Here is a 21,786-nt window from a genome sequence, read left to right as displayed (position 1 = left end):
ACGCCTCTGGACGGCTGATTATCTGCATGCAAACGAATGAACCCAGAAATATCCTCAGATACAAGAACTCATTATGCAAAAGCCCCAAATGTCAGGGCTAGATTTCATATCATATAAATTATTTCCAGTGGTAGACCAGTGTTGCTAAAATCAATGAAAACCTACAAAGTTGTGTCAAATTGATCCAATTGTTTTCCTTTTGTAGTTTGAGTCAAAATGTTTTTTTACAGAGAAAGAAACGTGTTTATGAATGTACTCAGCAAGAGCCATGGCAGGGCACTGTGACCTCGGTATCTTGGCTGGGATGATGTTATTACATCAGGCTCCTCATGACGACTGGAGACACAGAGACACAAGCTCTCTATAAAAATCTGAATAGCAAATAGCAGATCGGGTGTACTGCATGAATATGTATGCCAGCTTTCCTGTGAGCTGGGATTGGCCACTATTTGTGTTCTAAAGCAGACCCGTTACCGATAGAGAGAATAACATGCTGAGGCCAATATAAGCTCATTAATAAAAACAGAAAGGTGTTTCAAAACAGGGAGCTTTTGAAATTGCTCAATGCAGCAGATTAAAGCGGAGGTCTGCCGTCATTCATTTTTTTATCTGCCATTCTGACACTTTACTAAACACAATGTAACGCTCACTTGTCTGGTGTACTAATTCCACCGATGTCTGTTTTTGCATAAAAAAGGAACTTATAAAAACTGATGGCCGGTTCCATATTGCTTGTGGGCATGTGAAGCCCTCAAGCATTGTTTTCTGGGATGCAGTAAATCATTCCTGCGCATGCTCAACTTCAGCCAACCTTTTTTATTTTGGAATAAAGGGCCAGATCCACAAAAACGTAACTTTTTCTATTTAAGTTACACGGCCGGAAAATTTCTACCTAAGTGCCCGATCCACAAAGCACTTACCTAGAAATTTTCGGCTGTGTAACTTAAATCCGGCCGGCGCAAGGCGTTCCTATTCAAATGGGGCGAGTCCCATTTAAATTAGGCGCGCTCCCGCGCCGGCCGTACTGCGCATGCTCACGACGTCATTTTCCCGACGTGCTTAGCGCGGTTTTACGTTGCGCCGGGTTTTGAGAATCGCGACGGGCGTAAAAAAAAAAATACGAGTTGCGGCGGGGAAAAAAAAATTTGAAAAAAAAAAGACGGCGACACGGGATAGAAGGGTCTACTTTTACAAGGCCTAAACAGTTTAGGCCTTGTAAAAGCAGCCCTAATTTTACGATTGCAAACTAATACTTACGGAGAAAAAACGAAGCTGAAAAGCTTTGTGGATCTCCGTAAATGCTAATTTGCATACGCGAATCGGCATTTCGACTCGAAATGCCCCCAGCGGCGGATGCGGTACTGCATCCTAAGATCCAACAGTGTAAGTCCCTTACACATGTCGGATCTTCTCCCTATCTATTGGAAACTGATTCTGTGGATCAGTTCCAAAGATAGAAACAGGGATACGCAGGCGGAACAGCAGATCCGCCTGCGTATCTCTTTTGAGGATCTGGCCCAAAGTATGCAAAGGTTAGAAACCTCTTGAGTTTATTGCTGTTGGTGGCCCCCTTATGAGGATTTCCCCTTACTTCCTGTCATAGGCCCAGATTCTCAGAAGAGATACGACGGCGTATCTCCAGATACGCAGTCGTATCTCTGCGTTGCGCGGTCGTATCTATGCGCCTGATTCTTAGAATCAGTTACGCATAGATTTCCCGTAGATCCGACTGGCGTAACTGTGTTACACCGTCGGATTGTAACTGCATATTTACGCTGGCCGCTAGGTGGTGCTTCCGTCGAATTCCGCGTCGAGTATGCAAATTAGCTAGATACGAGAATTCCCGAACTTACGCCCGACCGACGCAGTAAAGTTAGGCCATTTATGTTAGGCTTTTCCTGGCGTATTGTTGCCCCTGCTATATGGTGGCATAAGTGTGGCGTAACAATGTTAAGTATGGCCGTCGTTCCCGCGTCAAAATTTGAAAAAGGTTACGTCGTTTGCGTAAGTCGTCCGTGAATGGGGCTGGACGTCATTTACGTTCACGTCAAAACCAATGACGTCCTTGCGGCGTACTTTGGAGCAATGCACACTGGGAAATTCCACGGACAGCGCATGCGCCGTTCGGGAAAAACGTCAATCATGTCGGGTCACAGTACATTTACATAAAGCACGCCCCTGATCCAAATTTGAATTCGGCGGGCTTACGCCGGCCGATTTACGCTACGCCGCCGCAACTTACGGAGCAAGTGCTTTGAGAATACAGCACTTGCCCGTCTAAGTTGCGGCGGCGTAACGTAAATCGGATACGTTACGCCGCCGCAGAGATACACCGCTGGACGAGAATCTGGCCCAGGGTGACCATACAGGAAGTGAAGGAAATCATACAAATGGAAACATGGGTTGAAAGAAAAAAAATAATCCCTCCCGTCAGAGGCGGCTCTCTAATTAGGCAAATTAGGCGGTAAGCCTAAGCCCTCGCACTCACAGGGCTAATTTGCCTGTGATAAATACTAATGTCGGCGTCATCGGATCTCTCTATTACCCCTCTCTCTTTCTCACCTCTCCCTCTCTCCCCCCTCTTGCATTGGCTGAATATGTCTGATGGGTGAGGAGGGTCCCCAAAAAGTGGTGCTGATCACCTGTGTTCTAGATCCATGCATTTTCTGTAGCCATTTTTCGTGCTTGAATTATTTTTCCCATTATGGGCGTGAGTTGGGCTTCATGTCTAAGTTTTGCCTAAGGCCTCACAAAGTCTAGAGCCGCCTCTGCCTCTCATGGTGCTATTGTGTTCTCTTAGCAGGGGGGAGTCATCCCTGCCAGGAGCAAACAGTGATTATTGCTAGCCGCTAGAAAAAATTGTACAGAAATTCCAACAAGCCGGTTGTACCCGCGATGATCGATCAACTTGTGTACAATCAGCCTGCCCATACATGGTTCAAATCTCGCCCGGTCTCTGCTGAACCGGCTGGGATTTGAACTATCTATGGCCAGCTTTAGGCTAGCTGTGAGGTTGGAAAGGGCACCCGTCCTCCCTCCATGGCAGTCCAAAGACACAGCTGGTAAGGAGATGCTTTGACAGACGGCGCCATATCTGTCTCTAAGCACTTGCCTGAGACAGTGAGTAATGCAGGAGGAGAGGTGGGGGGGCTTATCAGATAAAATGTTGCACATGAGTGATTGGGGATAGAGAAAAGTGTGACCTGTCAAAGCAAAGCAGTTGTCTCCTTGTTGGCTGAGTTGTTGGATGGCCATGGAGGGAGGTGGGGTCCTTGTCCAACTGCACTACCCTTACATAATACCAAAGAATATGGTACAAATTACTACATGTGCTGTGTCACCTTGGGAACAGAACACATTAATAAAAATGGAAATGAGACTCCTTCTTTAACACTCAACATTGCAGTAGTACCGATGAACCTGGGAATTAAGGGCACCTACATCCCGAGAGGTACATATAGGATTTATTTATGGAAAATTTTACTTTAACCTCCCTGGTGGTATGATTCTGTCTGGAATTACGTACCAAAAGCGGTACAATTATTTTGCAAGGAAATTTGGCGTTTTATACTGTAGGTCTGTAATTTTTAGGAATAACTCACTTAAATCTGACCAAACAAGAGACTAGTAGGCATCCCGGGTATGATTTTTTTTAAAACAAAATTATAAATTATAATATAATAAATAATTATAAATAATTATAACAAATAATAATATAATTATAATAAAAATTATTCAAAAATGTAATCAACTCAAAATCATTGAAATTTGCTCAGTTGCAGAATTGTCGCTGTCATTACTTTTATATGATGAATTTCCCCACAAATCACTATCGCACAATTCTGCAAGTGATTATAATTTATTATAGCTGTTTTCTAGCTGCTCTAAAACCATTTTTGACATAAAGGGACACTTTTGGTTGCTATGGACAAGCTACAGTTTTCAGGCAGAAAGAACAGTTTTTATTATATAAAAGACCATGTAGGACACTGGGCAGACCACTAGGGACAAGGGGGGTGTGTATTTTTCACATACAGTACTGTAATCTATAAGATTACAGTATACTGTATGTATAGTGTTTGTTTACTTTTTTTAATTTGGCGCCGTTCTCCGCCCCCGTGCGTCGTAACGTCGCATGGAACGGAGATCGGCGGCACACGGGGAGACCCGCTCGCTCACACAGCGGGGTGGCATCGCTGGATCCAGGGACAAGGTAAGTAACTTGCCTGTGGATTCAGCGAGCAGGTAAGCCGCGCCGCTGCACACTCTGCACGTCCAGCCCGAGCGTGACTCGGGGATACCGATCCTAACATTGAAAATACACCCCGAGTCACGCTCGGGTTTACCGCTAAGGTGGTTAAAGGTTCCAAAACACATATAATAAAAACAAATTCTCTATTTTACATAAGCATAAAAAACAGCATGCAGATACTGTTAGGTTAATAAAACCAACATGGAATATCCAAGCAGGGTTTAATATGCAGTTCAAATGGCTCTTTGCTCTACATCAGGGGTGTCCAAACTTTTTTCAAAGAGGGACAGATTTGATGAAGTGAACATGCGTGAGAGCCGACTATTTTGCCTGAAATTCTTTGAACCATTAAAATTTGGTCAAAGTGTGTTCGTCTGAGCAACTAATACACTGCCTAACAAGAATTCTCTTGCCTTTGTAGCTGTGTGTGGTGAAGAGATGAGCTTGGGCGTGTTATTTGGATATACTGTATATATTTATTTTGTGGCCCCAACAAATCCCAGAGCGCTGCTCAGGACTAAGGATGAGCTTGGGTGTGTTATTTGGATATACCGTATTTATCGGCGTATAACACGCACAGGCTTACCATTGCCATGAATGCAGCCTTACCATTGCCATGAATGCAGCCTTACCATTGCAACCAATAAAGCCTCACATGTGCCATAAATGCAGCCTCACATGTGCCATGAATGTTGCCTTACCATTGCAATCAATGCAGCCTTACCATTGCAACCAATGCAGCCTCACATGTGCCATAAATGCAGCCTCACATGTGCCATAAATGCAGCCTCACATGTGCCATGAATGCAGCCTTACCATTGCCATCAGTGCAGCCTGATTGATGCCCATCTGCAGCCTCGGAGGGCAGAGGGAGGGGGCGGGACGAGTGCTGACAGATTACAAACAGGAGAATCTCTTGTTTACGCTGTGGCCTCTTTAATACAAAGTCCCGCCTCCTATGATAGACAGAACAGTCGTCCAATGGCATCCCAGGAGACGGGACTTCCAATACAGACGCTGCTGAGTAAACAGGAGATTCTCTTCATGTAATCTGATGGCGCTCATCCTGCCCCCTCCCTGTCCCCTCCAAGGCAGCGCCAATAAATACAGTATATATCTTTATGGCCCTGGGGGCCACAAGCACTATATATATTCAAATCCCCAGGGGGCCATATTAAATCAACAGGGGGGCCGCATTTGGCCCGTGGGCCGGACTTTGGACATGCCTGCTCTACATGTTTTGCCAAATTGGCTTCTTCAGGAGACTCAAAGCACTATATTGATATAGCTGAAAATAAGAACAAACAGCATATTACTTCACATTACACTGAGATATTATCAAGTAAAACACAAATATACAACCATCATGTGTAAAGTGAGGGTTGTAGTTTAGACATTAATGGCTGTGTGTTGAGTTTTTTTGAGGGGACAGCAAATTTACACTGTTATACAAGCTGTACACTCACTACTTTACATTGTAGCAAAGTGTAATTTCTTCAGTGTTGTCACATGAAAAGATAGAATAAAATATTTACAAAAATGTGAGGGGTGTACTCATTTTTGTGAGATACTGTATGTGTGTTTTGGCACCTTTAACCACTTAAGGACCGCCTCCTGCACATATACGTGGGCAGAATGGCACGGCTGGGCACAAGCACGTACAGGTACGTCCTCTTTAAGTGCCCAGCCGGGACCCCCGGACCCGATCGCCGCTGGAGTCCCGCGATCGGTCCCCGGAGCTGAAGAACGGGAAGAGCTGTGTGTAAACACAGCTTCCCCGTTCTTCACTGTACAGTTAGAAACACAAGAGAGGTCACACTTAACCCCTTCAGCGCCCCCTTGTGGTTAACTCCCAAACTGCAATTGTAATTTTCACAGTAAACAATGCATTTTTAATGCATTTTTTGCTGTGAAAATAACAATGGTCCCAAAAATGGGTCAAAATTGTCTGAAGTGTCCGCCATAATGTCGCAGTCACGAAAAAAATCGCTGATCGCCGCCATTATTAGTAAAAAAAAAAAAATTTTTTATAAAAATGCAATAAAACTATCCCCTATTTTGTAAACCCTATAAATTTTGCACAAACCAATCGATTAACGCTTATTGCGATTTTTTTTTTTACAAGAAATGGGTAGAAGAATACGTATCGGCCTAAACTGAGGATTTTTTTTTTTTTATATATATATATTTGTAGGATATTTATTATAGCAAAAAGTAAAAAATATTGCATTTTTTTCAAAATTGTCGCTCTATTTTTGTTTATAGCGCAAAAAATAAAAACCGCAGAGGTGATCAAATACCACCAAAAGAAAGCTCTATTTGTGGGGAAAAAAGGACGCCAATTTTGTTTGGGAGCCACGTCGCACGACTGCGCAATTGTCAGTTAAAGCGACGCAGTGGCCAAGTACTTTAGCTGACTAAAGGTCTGGGTCTTAAGTGGTTAAAGCCCATTTTTCCCCACAAATCAATTCTATATATTCTTTAGCACTGTCTTTTATTTTGATTTTGAAAATAATAAAGCTCTCATTTAGTACTTTGCCATTTGTGTTGGCAAGCAAATTAACTTATTATTAAAGGTAAGTTTGAGTAAATCTGCAGCCAAAAAACTAAAGGGAATTGATTGTAATTATCTCAGAGTTAAGTATTAGGGATGGCAGTGCCTAATGTCTTAATGCATTCACAGTAATTACTACTGGGAATTAGGAAATACAACAAAATTAAGGGAATATGTACCGTTTGGTACGTAATGTTTGTTGCGCTCTTATTATAATAAACATATAACATTGCATTATTATGTTCAAAATTACATGTTTTTGTATGTAGTCATACATTGCATATTGGGATATTGTACAGTCTTTCAAAACCAGTGGTGCACCCCACCCAGGTAATGACGGCTTCAACAGAAGCTGAACTCCAGGCTGATATAAAAGACATAATTTAATGCAGCTCTCTACTACTTCCTCCTGTCTTCTAGAGGCTTCTAGAAGCATTTTGGGAGGGAGTGCAGAACAGGCAGTGTGAATATTTATGAAACTCCAACCAATCCCTGGGGAGGTGTGCTCAGAAGGTGGTGGGAGAGCCCATAAGTAGTCTGAGGCCTGGGCAGCAGGGTGTAGTGTTCCTGGGTCGAGTCCTGCAGGGGGAGATCCCTGGGGCAGGAGCGTTAGAGAAGCCAGAGTGAAGGCATCGATGTCCCAGCTATGCTTAGCTGGAGGGTAGGCTACCGAAGATCCTTTGTCCAGGGATTGAGCTTGGTCAGGAGGAAGCTCACGGAAGAGAGTCAGGAGCAAGTTGGTGGGAAGAAGTCTAACTGTCATGTGGTGGTGTGAGTCTACATATCCCTCACTACGAAGAGCTTGTGAATATCAGCAGGAGGCAACCGATGTCGTCTGCTACTGTGATGTAAATGAAACTTAGTATGGCTCCTAAGAACCTACCATTGTGTTATGCTAATTGACACTGTATTGTGTGAAAGTTCTATTGATGATAGATGTGTGTTGTGAGTTAGCACAGTCTAAAGGTTAGATGTCTGACTAAAAGATATGTATTGAGGGGGGGCTCGTTAGGAACCATTGTATAATTTTGTGGGTGGAGTGTGTCATTGTCCATTTGATTACTGCAGTATTCTTTTTGGTGTATATAAGAGCCTGCCTTCTCAATAAAGATTGTCTATTAGTTTTGAACCAGAGAACAGAGCTGTGTGTCTCGTTTCTGGGGAAATCCGTATGGGTCGTGTTCGTCAGATTGTGGAGAGGCGTTAACCCCTGTCCCACTTGGGGTTCCTTTACACCCCCCTTAAAGGAGAATTGTACAAAAAATTATTAGTTACACCCACAAGTCCTTTTTTACCACTACTATTCCTTTATATTGTTTTTTGGAATTTACAAATGCAGCAAGTTAGAAATCAGATGAAAGGTTTAGCACTGGAAAACACTTTTTGATACATAAGTAGTGCATTTTATATACAACTATAAAGATCAGACCAAAATGAGGGACAATTGAGGAGGAAAGAGGCACAGAGGGACTTTGTTCTGAATTAGGGACAGTCCCTCGAAATCTAGGGCATTTGGTATATATGCATTAGCTATATTGATATCTAGGGATATTAGGATGTAGCAACTTTGCAAATATAGGCCCGGATTCAGAAAGGACTTACGACGGCGTATCTCCAGATACGCCGTCGTAAGTCCAAATGTGCATCGTCGTATCTATGCGCTTATTAGAACTGAGATACGCCTGAATTTTGCAAGATACGACCGACGTAAGTCTCCTTACGCCGTCTTTTCTTGGGTGCATATTTACGCTGGCCGCTAGGTGCGCTTCCGTAGATTTACGCGTTGAATATGCAAATGACCTAGATACGCCGATTCACAAACGTACTTGAGCCCATCGGATTTAGCTACGCCGTTTACGTAAGGCGTAAGTTCAGCGTAAGTTTACCCCTCATAAAGCAGGGGTAAGTCATGTTAAGGTATGGACGTCGGAAACGTCGGAACAGCGTCGTATTTTACCTCGTTTGCGTAAGTCGTACGTGAATGGGGTTGGGCGTAGGTTACGTTCACGTCGAAAGCATTGAGCCGACGTATCTTAGGGAGTATTTGCGACGTGATTCTAAGCATGCGCGTGCATGCGCCGTTCGATCAGCCCTTCATTTACATGGGGTCACGCTTCATTATAATACAACACGCCCACTGCCTTGCTACTTTGAATTACGCAGGCTTACACCGGCCCATTTACGTTACGCCCTCTCAAAGATACGACAATGTATCTGAATCGCGGACAAAGTCTTTTACCTCTGCCTGTTCTTTTCGCTTGTGTTCTGAAAGCCATTGTTACAACCATTGAAAACATGGCTTTGTTTCCATTCATTCTGTCTGCAGTTTGCATTACATCGTTTCTTGAGCAATATACATTATATTGTCAGAAGTATTGGGACGCTTGCCTTTACACGCACATGAACTTAAATGGCATTCCAACCTTAGTACGTAGGGTTCAATATTGAGTTGGCCCACCCTTTGCAGCTATAACAGCTTCAACTCTTCTGGGAAGGCTGTCCACAAGGATTAGGAGTGTCTATGGGAATGTTTGACCATTCTTCCAGAAGTGCATTTGTCAGGTCAGGCACTGATGTTGGACGAGTCTCCACACTAATGCCGCATACACACGACCGTTTTTCATGACGAGAAAAATGCAATTTTTTTAATTGGTCGTTAAAAACGGTCGTGTGTAGGCTTCAGAGCATTTTTCTCAACGAGAAAAATGGGCATTAAAAATTTAGAACCTGATCTATTTTTTTCTCGTCTTTCACGTCGTCGTTTTTCTCGTCGTGAAAAACAGCCGTGTGTAGGCTTTAACGACTGGGAAAAAACACGCATGCTCAGAAGTAGGGCAAAAACAACTAATCGATTATGAAATTAATCGATTAGTATTTTCATAATCGATTAATCGGCCAGTAACATAATGGGTTAAAACAAACAAAAGTTAGCCCTTTATAGTACAAAAAGAGCAAATAATCACTACTGTTAATATTATATTAATACGAAAAATCTTTGTACATTCGCTGAAGGAAAGAATGTTGTTTGAAATTTTCACTTGCTTTTAACATTCAGTTTTGAAATTGAATGTCATTTTTGAACGAAGACCACATACACGGTCTGAAAATTCCTTTGACAAAGAAGTTTTCTATTATTTGTAAACTTCTCCGTCACTGTGGTTGAAAACAAACGTCGATTTGACCCCACTGACGATTAGAACATCGAACAAACGTTCTTAAAATTATCATTTGAAGACGTTGTATGGCCACACTTTTTTTTTTAATTATTAATTGATTAATCAAAACAATAATCGGCCAACTAATCGATTATGAAAATAATCATTAGTCAAGCAAGTTATTAAAAGGGAAATTTGCATAATCAGCCCAAAGGGTGGCGCCATTAAAATGGAACTTTCCCTTTATAGTGCCGTTGTACGTGTTGTACGTCACCGCGCTTTGCTTAAGCATTTTTTATCACGATCGTGTGTATGCAAGGCAGGCTTGAGAGGAATCACATCGAGAAAAACTTCATTTTTTTCCATGACATGAAAAACGGTCGTGTGTACGCGGCATAATTCATCCCAAGGGTGTTCTATCGGGTTGAGGTCAGGACTCTGTGTAGACCAATCAAGTTCCTTCACCCCAAACTCGCTCATCCATGTCTTTATGGACCTTGCTTTGTACACTGGTGTGCAGTCATGTTGGAACAGGAAGGTGCCATCCCCAAACTGTTCCCACAAAGTTGGGAGAATGAAATTGTCCAAAATGTCTTGGTATGCTGATGACTTAGGAGTTCCCTTCACTGGAACTAAGGGGCCAAGTCCAACCCCTGAAAAACAACCCCACATTATAATCCATCCTCCACCAAATTATTTGGACAAAGCACAAAGCAAGGTCCATAACGACATGGATGTGCGAGTTTGGGGTGGAGGAACTTCACTGGCCTGGACAGAATCCTGATCTAAATCCGATAGCACACCTTTGGAATGAATTAGAGTGGAGACACAAGCCAGGCCTTCTTGTCCACATCAGTGCCAGACCTCACAAATGCGCACCTGGAAAGAATGGTCAAACATTCCCATAGACACACTCATAAACCTTGTGGACAGCCTTCCCAGAAGAGTTGAAGGTGTCATAGCTCCAAAGGGTGGGCCAATGCAATATTGAACCCTATGGACGAAGACTGGAATGCCATTAAAGTACATGTGTGTGTAAAGGCAGGTGTCCCAATACTTTTGACAATATAGGCCCGGATTCACAAAGCACTTACGCCGACGTATCTCGAGATACGCCGCGTAAGTGTAACTATGCGCCATCGTATCTGTGCGCCGTGCCCACAAAACTAGATACGCCTGAAAATAGGCTTCCTACGACTGACGTCACTTGCCTACGCCGTCGTATCGTGGGCGCATATTTACGCCGGGCGCATTTGCCGCTCCCATAGATTTCCTATGCACATATGCAAATGAGAGAGATACGCCGATTCACAAACGTAGTTGCACCCGGCGCATCATATACACGGTTTGCGTAAGTCGTATGTTCGTCGTAAAATTATTCCCCATATAGGAGGCGCAACTCATGCAAAGGTATGGACCAGGGAACACAAGCCGTTGTATCTTTTGACGTTTACGTTGTACGTGAATATGACTAGGCGTAGGTTACGTTCACGTCGTAGGCAGTGATCAGGCGTATCTTAGGCAGTTGTTTCAACGTGATTCTGAGCATGCGCACTGGGATGCGGCCACGGGACGGCGCATGCGCCGTTCGTTATAAGTACTTCTATGGCGCTTGGCCCATCATTTGCATGGGGTCACGCCTCATTAGCATGGCTCACGCCCACTTCCACTTCCACAGGCTTACGGCGAGGAAACCCAGCGTATCTTTAACAGCAAGTGCTTTGTGAATCCAGTGCTTGCCTCTGTGCGCTGCGCCGGCGTAGCGTAAAAGAGATATGCTACGGCGGCATAAATATGCGCCGATGTATGTGAATACGGGCCATAGTATATATGCAGACTAGACCTCAGAACATGGAGGACATCATGGATCAGCACATTATATGTAGTGTTTTTGCTGTTATTTGAAGCTGTCTACATTATTGTTATGCTGTCACAGTAAAAATCCTCTTTTTGTTCTCTGTTTTATAGGTCGAAAGTTCAAAAAGTATAACAGACTAAAACCTGGAAGAGAGCTTGACAGGATTGCCACCTCCAGCCCCATGGAATGTCAGCAGGCTCTAACACGGAGAGTATCTAACAGTTCGGCACAAGAGGTTCAGTACTTTCCTGAACTGTTGCAGATTCTACAGAGTATAGAGCCCGAGGTGTTGTATGCTGGATATGACAACACTAAGCCAGAAACCCCCAGCGCTTTGCTGTGTAGTCTCAACCAATTATGTGAGCGACAGCTCCTCTGTGTCGTAAAGTGGTCCAAATCCCTACCAGGTAACGTGATTGTTAGTTTCATATTTTTTTTCCTTTAAAGTGGTTGTAAACCAACATACATGAAATATGAACAAAGCATATCCTTATATAGTGTGTACTTGTCTCTATCCAGAGCACTAATTGTAATTTCTGTCTGCTGCTTCATTCTTCTGCTATCAGAATGAATCACTTCTGACAGGTTCTCCTGACACCAAGAGAAAAAAGATGACAGAGAAGGGAGCTCCAGCTGATTGACAGCCTCAACTCTGTTCCTGAGTGCTGTGTGGAGGGGGTGTGTCCCTTCCCTCCTATGAGATCCCAGAGCTCCCCTCACTGAGCTCTACAGTGTGTAATTCCAACCCCCTGTTTTCTGAAAGCTCAAATAATCTGTGTAAATTCTGGACTTTGAATGGCCGTAGAGAAGAGAAGACTGCTGCAGATACACAGATGCAACTTATAAAGGAAGATTTATTTCATCTCTGTGTATCACCTGAGGCCATTCACGTCACTGGGTATACGTTTAAAACATAAAAAAAAAAAATACTTTAAAAACGTAGAAAAACTCAAACTAGTGGTTCACATGAATCTTCAGTTGAATAGTAAACAAATCTTTAAAAGCAGAGCTGTATATAAAAGTCCAGCCTAACAATAAGAACTCCAGAAAAGTCACCCGTGTGCCCCTCTGAGACTAGTTTTGTTTTGTATGAGGTGGCTGATGTCAGGACTGAGTCCAAGCAACTTCCATCCCACTGCCTAATTAGAATTCACTTAGCTCTTAGGCCCCGTACACACGAGAGGATCCATCCGCTGGAATTGATCCGCGGACCGGCTCCAGCGGATAGATCCCCTGGTGTGTACAATACAGCGGATCTGTTTCCGCGGATTTTTATCCCCTGGGATGGATTTCAAGCGGATAAAAATTTGAAGACATGCTTTCAAATCTATCCGCTTGAATCCATCCCAACGGATTGATCCGCTGGTCTGTACAGACTCACCGGTTCAATCCGTCCGAAGGGATCCCCCGCATGCGTCGTAATGATTCGACGCATGCGTGGAATTCCTTATATGACAGCGTTGCGCTCGTCGCCGCGTCATCATCGCGGCGACGGCGCGACACGTCATCGCGAGGGGATTTCGGCGCGGATTTCGATCCGATGGTGAGTACACTCCATCGGATCCAAATCCTCGCAAATCCTCGAGAGGATTTATCCGCGGAAACGGTCCGGTGGACCGTATCCGCGGATAAATCCTCTCGTGTGTACTAGGCCTCAGGCTCGATTCACACCTATGCATGTTGCTTTTGAGCGTTTTTGCAATGCTTTTTGCAGTGCTTGCTGCGTTTTTTGATGTGCGATTTTACCGTGATTTGCGTTCTTTTTTTTTAGCCAGTAATTTTTCCTTTAACCAGTTAACAACCGCCCTATAGACGATATACGTCTACAAGGCGGTTGCTTAACTCTGGGAGGACGTCCATGGACGTCCTCTCAGAATCGGGTGCGCACACGGGAATATCCGTGACTGTCCGGACCCGGCTGATCACGGATCACGGTAAATCGCCGCTGATAGCGGCGGTTTACCGCGTGATCGCTCCGTCCAATGACGGAGTGATCACATGTAAAAAAACCGGCGTCATGAGATGACGCCGGTTCCTCCCTCCCCTCTCTGTACCGAACGGTACAGTGTGAGAGGAGAGGGGGGGAGAGAGCGGATGCAGCACAAGTGCTGTGGGCTGGATCTGTGACACATGCAGTCACAGATCCAGCCAGCCATCCCTGCTCCACCATCCCTGCCCCATACCCATGCTGTGCAACACTGTGCAATACCCCACACCACTCTGCAATACCCCACACTACTCTGCAATACCCCACACTACTCTGCAATACCCCACACTACTCTGCAATACCCCACACCACTCTGCAATACCCCACACTACTCTGCAATACCCCACACTACTCTGCAATACCCCACACTACTCTGCAATACCCCACAATACCCTGCAACGTCGCCTATGGGGATTTTTAAGTAGCTTAGATTTTTAAGTTTGGCGCCATTCCACGAGCGTGTGCAATTTTGAAGGGTGACATGTTGGGTATCTATTTACTCGGCGTAACTTCATATTTCACATTTATGCAAAAGAATGAAGAAAAAATAAAAAATTTGCTAAATTTTATAACAGAAACAAAGAAAAAATATTTTTTTTTACAGAATTTTCAGTCTTTTTTCTCTTATAGCGCAAAAAATAAAAAACCCAACGGTGATTAAATACCACCAAAAGAAAGCTCTATTTGTGTAAAAAAAAAGGACCAAAATTTCATTTGGGTACAATGTTGTATGACTGAGTAATTGTCATTCAAATTGTGAGAGCACCGAAAGCTGAAAATTGGTCCGGTTATTAAGGGGGTTTACGTGCCTGGTGGTCAAGTGGTTAACAACCAGCTATAAACAGGTTAAAAAAAAAACGCAGCAAAATCATGGCAAAATGGCTGCACTTGCGTTTTGGATGCAGGTCCATTGAATTCTATTGCATGCAAAACGCTGTTTTTTGCAGGAAAAAAAGTCCCTGACCCTTTCCAAAAACACAGAGGCACAAAAAAGCATTGATGTGAACATGTTCCATAGGAAACCAAATTTCCCTGCATTTCTGCAAAATGCATCAAAAAAAGCATTCGTGTGAATGGAGCCTTAAGCTGGATTCACACCTATGCATTTTTAGTGCTTTTTGCAGATTTGCACTACACGATCCATAGGAAACCATGTTAAACCATGTAGTGCAAATCTGCAAAAAGCACTAAAAATGCATAGGTGTGAATCCAGCCTCAGGCAGGATTTCTAAAGTTTAAGGCCAGGTTCACACCTATGCGAATTGAGTGCGGCTTAAACCGCATCTAATTCGCAGGACATTTCAAAATACATTGTTTTCAATGAGGCTAGTTCACATATGTGCGATGCATCCGCACTGCGCATTGCCTCCAAAACGTGTGCGGTTTTTATGTCTTGCGGTGCGGCTCAGGTGCGAATTCAGTCCCATTATCTTCTATGGGTACGCAGCTGAATTCGCAGATGTGTTCATTTCTCTTCAGTATTTGTCTCATTCAGTTCAATACACTTCCCCCCTCCCCCTCCCCTCTCCCAGGTCTCCAAATTCGCACCTGATCTGCAGCTAAAACGCAGTTGATCTGCAGAACACCTTATAGAGAAATTCGCAAAGACAACGGAGCTCCAAAACGCAACGCACTAGTGTGATTCAGGCCTAAATGTCTGACAGGTTCATGCATTTCGGACACATTTAGGCTCCATTCACACTAATGCGTTTTTTGATGCATTTTGCATTTATCAGAAATGCAGGGAAAATTTTTAACATGGTCTCCTATGGAACATGTTCACATCAATGCTTTTTTGTGCCTCTGCGTTTTTTTAAAGGGTCGGGGACTTTTTTTCCCGCAAAAGCAGCGTTTTGCATGCAATAGAATTCAATGGACCCGCATCCAAAACGCAAGTACTGCATTTTTACCGCGATTTTGCCGCAATTTGCAGTTTGCATTTTTTTTGTTAAAGGAAATGTAAAAAAATAAAAATTGGCGGCTAAAAAACAAAATTAATAAAAAAATTCGCAAATCGCGGTGAAAACGCGAGTTGAAAAACGCAGCAAGCACTGCAAAAAGCACTGCAAAAATTCTCAAAAGCAACATGCATAGGTGTGAATCGAGCCTCATGCCGCGTACACACGATCATTTTTCAGCATGTCCAAAAAAAACGAATTTTTCCAACTTCATCATTGAAACGACGTTGTCCACACACCATCGTTTTAACAAAATGATCTAGCAAAGCGCGGTGACGTACAACACGTACGACGGCACTATAAAGGGGAAGTTCTATTCGCCTTTGGGCTGTTTTAGCTGATTTCCTGTTAGTAAAAGACGTTTCGCGCTTTTCTGTCTGTTACAGCGTGATGAATGTGCTTACTCCATTATGAACGGTAGTTTTACCAGAACGAGCGCTCCCGTCTCATAACTCGCTTCTGAGCATGCGCAGGTTTTTTTATGTCGTTTTAGCCCACACACTATCATTTTTTACAACCCGAAAAACGACATTGTTTAAAACGACGTTAAAAAATGCAGCATGTACAAATTTTTTTTTGGGCGTTTTTCAGAACCTGAAAAATGATGTGAAGCCCACACACTTTAAATTACGTTTTTGAAAAACTATGTTTTTTCATGCCGAAAAATGATCGTGTGTCGCGGCATCAGATTGATTTTCTGCTGAGTGATAAAATCACATAAATTTGTTGATTTTTTCCAAACTTTTCCTATTGATTTTTCGGGACTCTAAAGCCCTTTACACACGATCGGTTTGTCTGATGAACACGTTTTTTTATCTGCAAAATGCATCAAAAACCGCATTAGTGTGAATGGAGCCTAATGCCGCGTGCACACGATCGGAAATTCCAACAAGAAAAGATTGATGTGAGCTTTTGGTTGGAAATTCCAACCGAGGGTCCATCTGACTTTTTCTGTCGGAATTTCCGTCCCAAAAAATTTGAAAGCTGGTTCTCAAATTTTCAGACAGGAAAAGTTCAGATCGTCTGCATGCAATTCCGACACACCAAAAACCACGCATGCTCTGAATCAATTTGACACATGCTCGGAATCATTGAACTTAATTTTTCTCGGCTTGTTGTAGTGTTGTACGTCACCGCGTTCTTGACGGTCGGAATTATGTGTGACCGTGTGTATGCAACATAAGTTTGAGCCAACATTCCATCTGAAAAAAAATCCACGGTTTTCTTGTCGGATTTTCCGATCGTGTGTACGCGGCATAATGGCCTAAACGTTTTTTTGATTGACACCGAAAAACGACCTAACTGTCAAAATGAGGAGTTGGTCAACTATGAGATCAGAAAGAGGTGAAATGCAAGTCAGAAGCACCCATGAAGGCACTCAGATGGAATTCATAGAAACATCTCAAACTGGTCAGAAATGAAGACCAAATGCATCTAAAGGAACACTGCATTCGCCCATCTGCAATACACAATGTCACCCACTCCCCCTGGGTCCTCAGAAATATGTGGAGGATCCATCAAAGGCCAGGTGACAACATTGCTTAGAATTAAACTAAATTGGTTATGTCCCAGAACCAAGATCTTGGGTCCATCGATCCCTCAACAGGTTCCTAAAATGTTTACAAAGCTCATAAAAATTACTTTTATTTGCATACAAGTCAAAGGCAAAGCAAAAGCAGCTTAGATGGAGGTCAGAAGGAGGTCAAATGTCAGGTCAAGAAGAGGTGGAATGCAGGCAAGATATCTGATGGAATCTAATCCAATGGATTTTTTTGTCGGATATCCGATGAAGCTGACTTTCATTAGTCTTGCCTACACACCATCAGTCAAAAATCTGATCGTGTCCGAACGCGGTGATGTACAACACTATGACGTGCCGAAAAAAAAAGGAAGTTTAATGCTTCCAAGCATGCGTCGACTTGATTCTGAGCATGCGTGAATTTTTGACCGATGGAGTTCCATACAGACGATCGGATTTTTCTATCGTTTTTTTTATCCATATGAAAAATTTAAAACATGTTCTATTTTTTTTCACCGATGGAAATCAAAACGATGGGGCCCACACACGATCGGTCTGTTTTCATCGGAAAAAAACGATTGTGTGTACAGGGCTTAAGAGGATATAATCAGGCCAGTGGTGCAGCAGAAAACATATAGCACAGTGATGAAGGTACAGTATTGCCTCGTACACACCATCACTTTATGTGATGAAAAAAAATTACGTTTTTAAAAACGTCACTTTAATTGACCGTGTGTGGGGGAAAACGTCGTTTTATGTCTTCGACGACCAAAAAAAAATGCTTCAATTTTATGTGTCGTTTTTCAAAACGTTGTTTTTTACTTCACAGAAATTGACCGTGTGTAGCAAAAAACGTCGTTTAAAACAACGTTTTTTCACCCGCACATGCCCAGAAGCTACTTATGAAGCGAGCTTCAATGGAAAAACGTGGTGAACGTAACCTCGCTTTGCTAGAACATTGTGAGAAAAACGATGGTGTGTAGGCAACTTCGTCTTTGAAAATTGAAGTTTCAAAAACGTCATTTTTTACTTCACAGAAAGTGTCGTTTTTTTTCATCACATAAAGTGATGGTGTGTACGGGGCATATGTGTTCCAAGCAGTGAGCAAAGGAAGAATTGGGGGCAGGAATAAATCCATCTGTTTATTTTTCTCATCAGCAATCAACAGAAATAAAATTAAGATTCCTTAATATGTACAACTGACACAAGCAAATGATTGCAGGAGAGTCCTACTACCTACCTGCCAGGTATAGGTGACCATGTCAGTGTCCCATGTGTCTGCGTCATCCCTATCATACCAGCATCAGTGCGGCCACTTTATGGGGGCGCCAGACCGGTCTTGCGGCCCAGTCCACCTCATAAGACTGGCACTACACTAAAAGTGTAGCACAAGCCGGTGTTCATGCCGCCCCCCCTGCAAAGTGCTGCCCTAGGCCTGGGCCTTGTTGGAAGGAGTATGTCAGATGCAAATCAGAAGCACTCAGATAAAACTACTGGAAGCATTTCAACTTGAACATTCTCTTTTGCAGTGGAGCTGTTCCCACATTGCAAGAACTAAATGCTTATTAAGGTCTAGGGTAGGGTGACCAGACATCTCCAGTTTCTGGGGACAGTCCCCGGATTGAGGACACTGTCCCCGGACCAAATCTGTCCCCGGTTTTGTCCCCGCATTGGATTTGAACAGGGGCTGGGGCAATTTCAAGGACATTCAGTGCAGAATTAATAAAAAAAAATCTGAATTACACACCCCAGCTCCGCCGCTCCTACTAGCTTAGGGGGTGTATTTTTTCCATTATCTGTACCCCTTTCTGATGATCATGTGATGGTCGGAGAGGAGGGAATATTTAGTCAGTTTCGGGTGCATGCCCATCCAGCTCCGCTCGCATGTTCTTCTGCGTTGGCTCGTCCGTGGCAAGTCCCGGCCAGCCGCCTGCCTGCCTATCTCCTTTCCTTTCCTGGAGGAGTGATCTTCCTCTGCTCCCCACCCAGTAGTAGCCGGGGCTCGGAGAGTAAGACTCGACGAGCTGTGAGGCGGGCGGCGACGGGCAGAGAGCCACAGATTGCTGCCATTACTAGTAAAAAAAAATATGTCCCCGGATTACATTTTAAAAATCTGGTCACCTTAGTCTAGGGAGTATGGAAAAGTAGATTTACTTACCCGATCCTCCGTGGCTCTGTGTGCCATACCAGTCCCGCAGTGTCTTGTCTCCCATTCTCTAGTGGCCTAAGGTCCTGGCATCATCCCTAGACTTGCATTGGGCGCATGCAAAGTCTACTGCCAGAGCACGGGGGGAGAACTTTCTGTTGGGGGAGGGGAGAATCGAATAAATAAAACTGCTTTTACTTTTCACTAGACTAAACAGTCAATCCTCACAGTGCGGGCATAGCTTCACTGCAAGTGAGAATTTTAGAGTTTCCTGGTGTTGGACTTTAAAGGAAGGCCAAATGTATCTCTCCCTTCCGGGTCCCCAGGAATTTTTGAAGAATCCATCATAGGCCACGTGCAGGGGTGTATTTAGGTTTTGTGCTGCCCTAGGCCTGGTGAAACTCACGCACCCCCTACTTTATATATGACGCACCCCTTCCTTTTTAAGACCCGCCCTGTCATTTTCATGGGATGAGGACAGAGGGACAGGGTAGGATGAGGACAGGGTGGGATGAGGACAGGGTGGGATGAGCACAGGGGGACATGGTGGGATGAGCACAGGGCAACAGGGTGGGATGAGGACAGAGGGACAGGGTGGGATGAGGACAGAGGGACAGGGTGGGATGAGCACAGGGGGACAGGATGGGATGAGTACAGGGGGGCATGGTAGGATGAGCACAGGGGGACAGGGTGGGATGAGCACAGGGGGACAGGGTGAGATGAGCACAGGGGGACAGGGTGGGATGAGGACAGAGGGACAGGGTGGGATGAGCACAAAGGGGAAGGGTGGGATGAGCACAGGGGGGCAGGGTGGGATGAGCACAGGGCGACAGGGGAGGATGAGGACAGAGGGACAGGGTGGGATGAGGACAGAGGGACAGGGTGGGATGAGCACAGGGGGACAGGGTGGGATGAGCACAGGGGGACAGGGTGGGATGAGCACAGGGGGGACAGGGTGGGATGAGCACAGGGTGGGATGAGGACAGAGGGACAGGGTGGGATGAGCACAGGGGGACAGGGTGGGATCAGCACAGGGAGACAGGTTGGGATGAGCATAGGGGGACAGGGTGGGATTGCTTTTTCGCCGCCCCCGCAAAGTGCCGCCCTAGGCCTGGGCCTTGTCGGCCTAGGCCATAATACATCTCTGGCCACGTGACACCATTATTTAGACTGACGTTAAATTGTACTTACTAACCGATGTGAGCTTTAGCAGCCCATACTTTGTAATGTTACCATCCATTTATCTCCCCAGGCTTTAGAAATATGCACATTGATGATCAGATTATCCTCCTGCAATATTCCTGGATGAGTCTGATGGTGTTTGCTATGGGATGGAGATCCTATAAGCATGTCAGTGGGCAGATGCTTTACTTTGCACCAGATCTAGTTCTGAATGAGTGAGTATTTCTTTTATATTACATTTTACTTCAAAATTGTCAAACTAAAAGCAAATTATTTTTGTTTTCATTTTTTTCATTCTATGGTCCCTTTATCTAAAAGTTCCTGCAAGCCAAATACTAATGCCGCATACACACGGTCGGAATTTCCGGCAAGAAACGTTTGATGTGAGCTTTTGGTTGGACATTTCAGCCGTGCATAGGCTCCATCGGACTTTTTCTGTCGGAATTTCCAACAATGAAAATTTGAGAGCTGGTTCAACTTCCCTATTTAAAAAATGCCATTTGGCACCCAGGTGGCGGCTGTCCCATTCGTGCATATGCACTTTTATTGGGTGAAATTCTATGCAAACTTTTTATATGCACAGCCCAATGTGAATGCAGATCCTAATGCCGTGTACACACGGTCGTTTTTTGTGATGAAAAAAACAACATTTTTAAAAACGTCATTTAAAATGACCGTGTGTGGGGAAAACTTTGTTTTATGTCTTCTCAAAAAAGACCAAAAAAAAAATTCGAGCATGCTTCAATTTTTTATGTCGTTTTTCAAAACGTCGTTTTTTTGTGTCATAAAAAATCACCGTGTGTAGCTAAAACGACGTTTAAAACAACGTTTTTAAACCCGCGCATGCTCAGAAGCAAGTTATGGCAGTGAATGGAACAGAGTGTCGCCGTACGTGCTGAACGTAACCGCGCTTTGCTAGAGCATTTTGAAAAAACGATGGTGTGTAGGCAACGTCGTTTTTTTAAATGAAGTTTGAAAAACGTAGTTTTTTTTCATGAGAAAAAATGACTTTTTTTTTCATCACAAAAAACGACCGTGTGTACGCGGCATAACAGTAAAATTCTATTATTTTCTCCATTTTGATACCATGGGTTGGTATCAGCCACTTAGGCCCCTTTCACATGGATAGATAGAATGGTGCTTTTAGCTGCGGATTTTACCGCAGCTAGAAGCAC

General features: G+C 43.9%; 1 protein-coding gene across 1 annotated transcript in view; it reads left to right on the top strand.

The window, feature by feature from the left end:
- PGR (progesterone receptor) overlaps window positions 1-21,786 on the top strand; it is a 174,078-nt gene that overhangs the window by 110,904 nt on the left and 41,388 nt on the right. Inside the window, exons 4-5 of the mRNA XM_040340190.1 lie at window positions 11,930-12,226; window positions 20,682-20,826. Coding sequence (XP_040196124.1) covers window positions 11,930-12,226; window positions 20,682-20,826 — 442 coding nt within the window. The remainder of the gene's footprint in view (window positions 1-11,929; window positions 12,227-20,681; window positions 20,827-21,786) is intronic.

This window comes from Rana temporaria, chromosome 2, assembly GCF_905171775.1.
Source record: "Rana temporaria chromosome 2, aRanTem1.1, whole genome shotgun sequence".
Lineage (NCBI taxonomy): Eukaryota > Metazoa > Chordata > Amphibia > Anura > Ranidae > Rana > Rana temporaria.
This window is presented reverse-complemented; position numbering and strand designations above follow the sequence as displayed.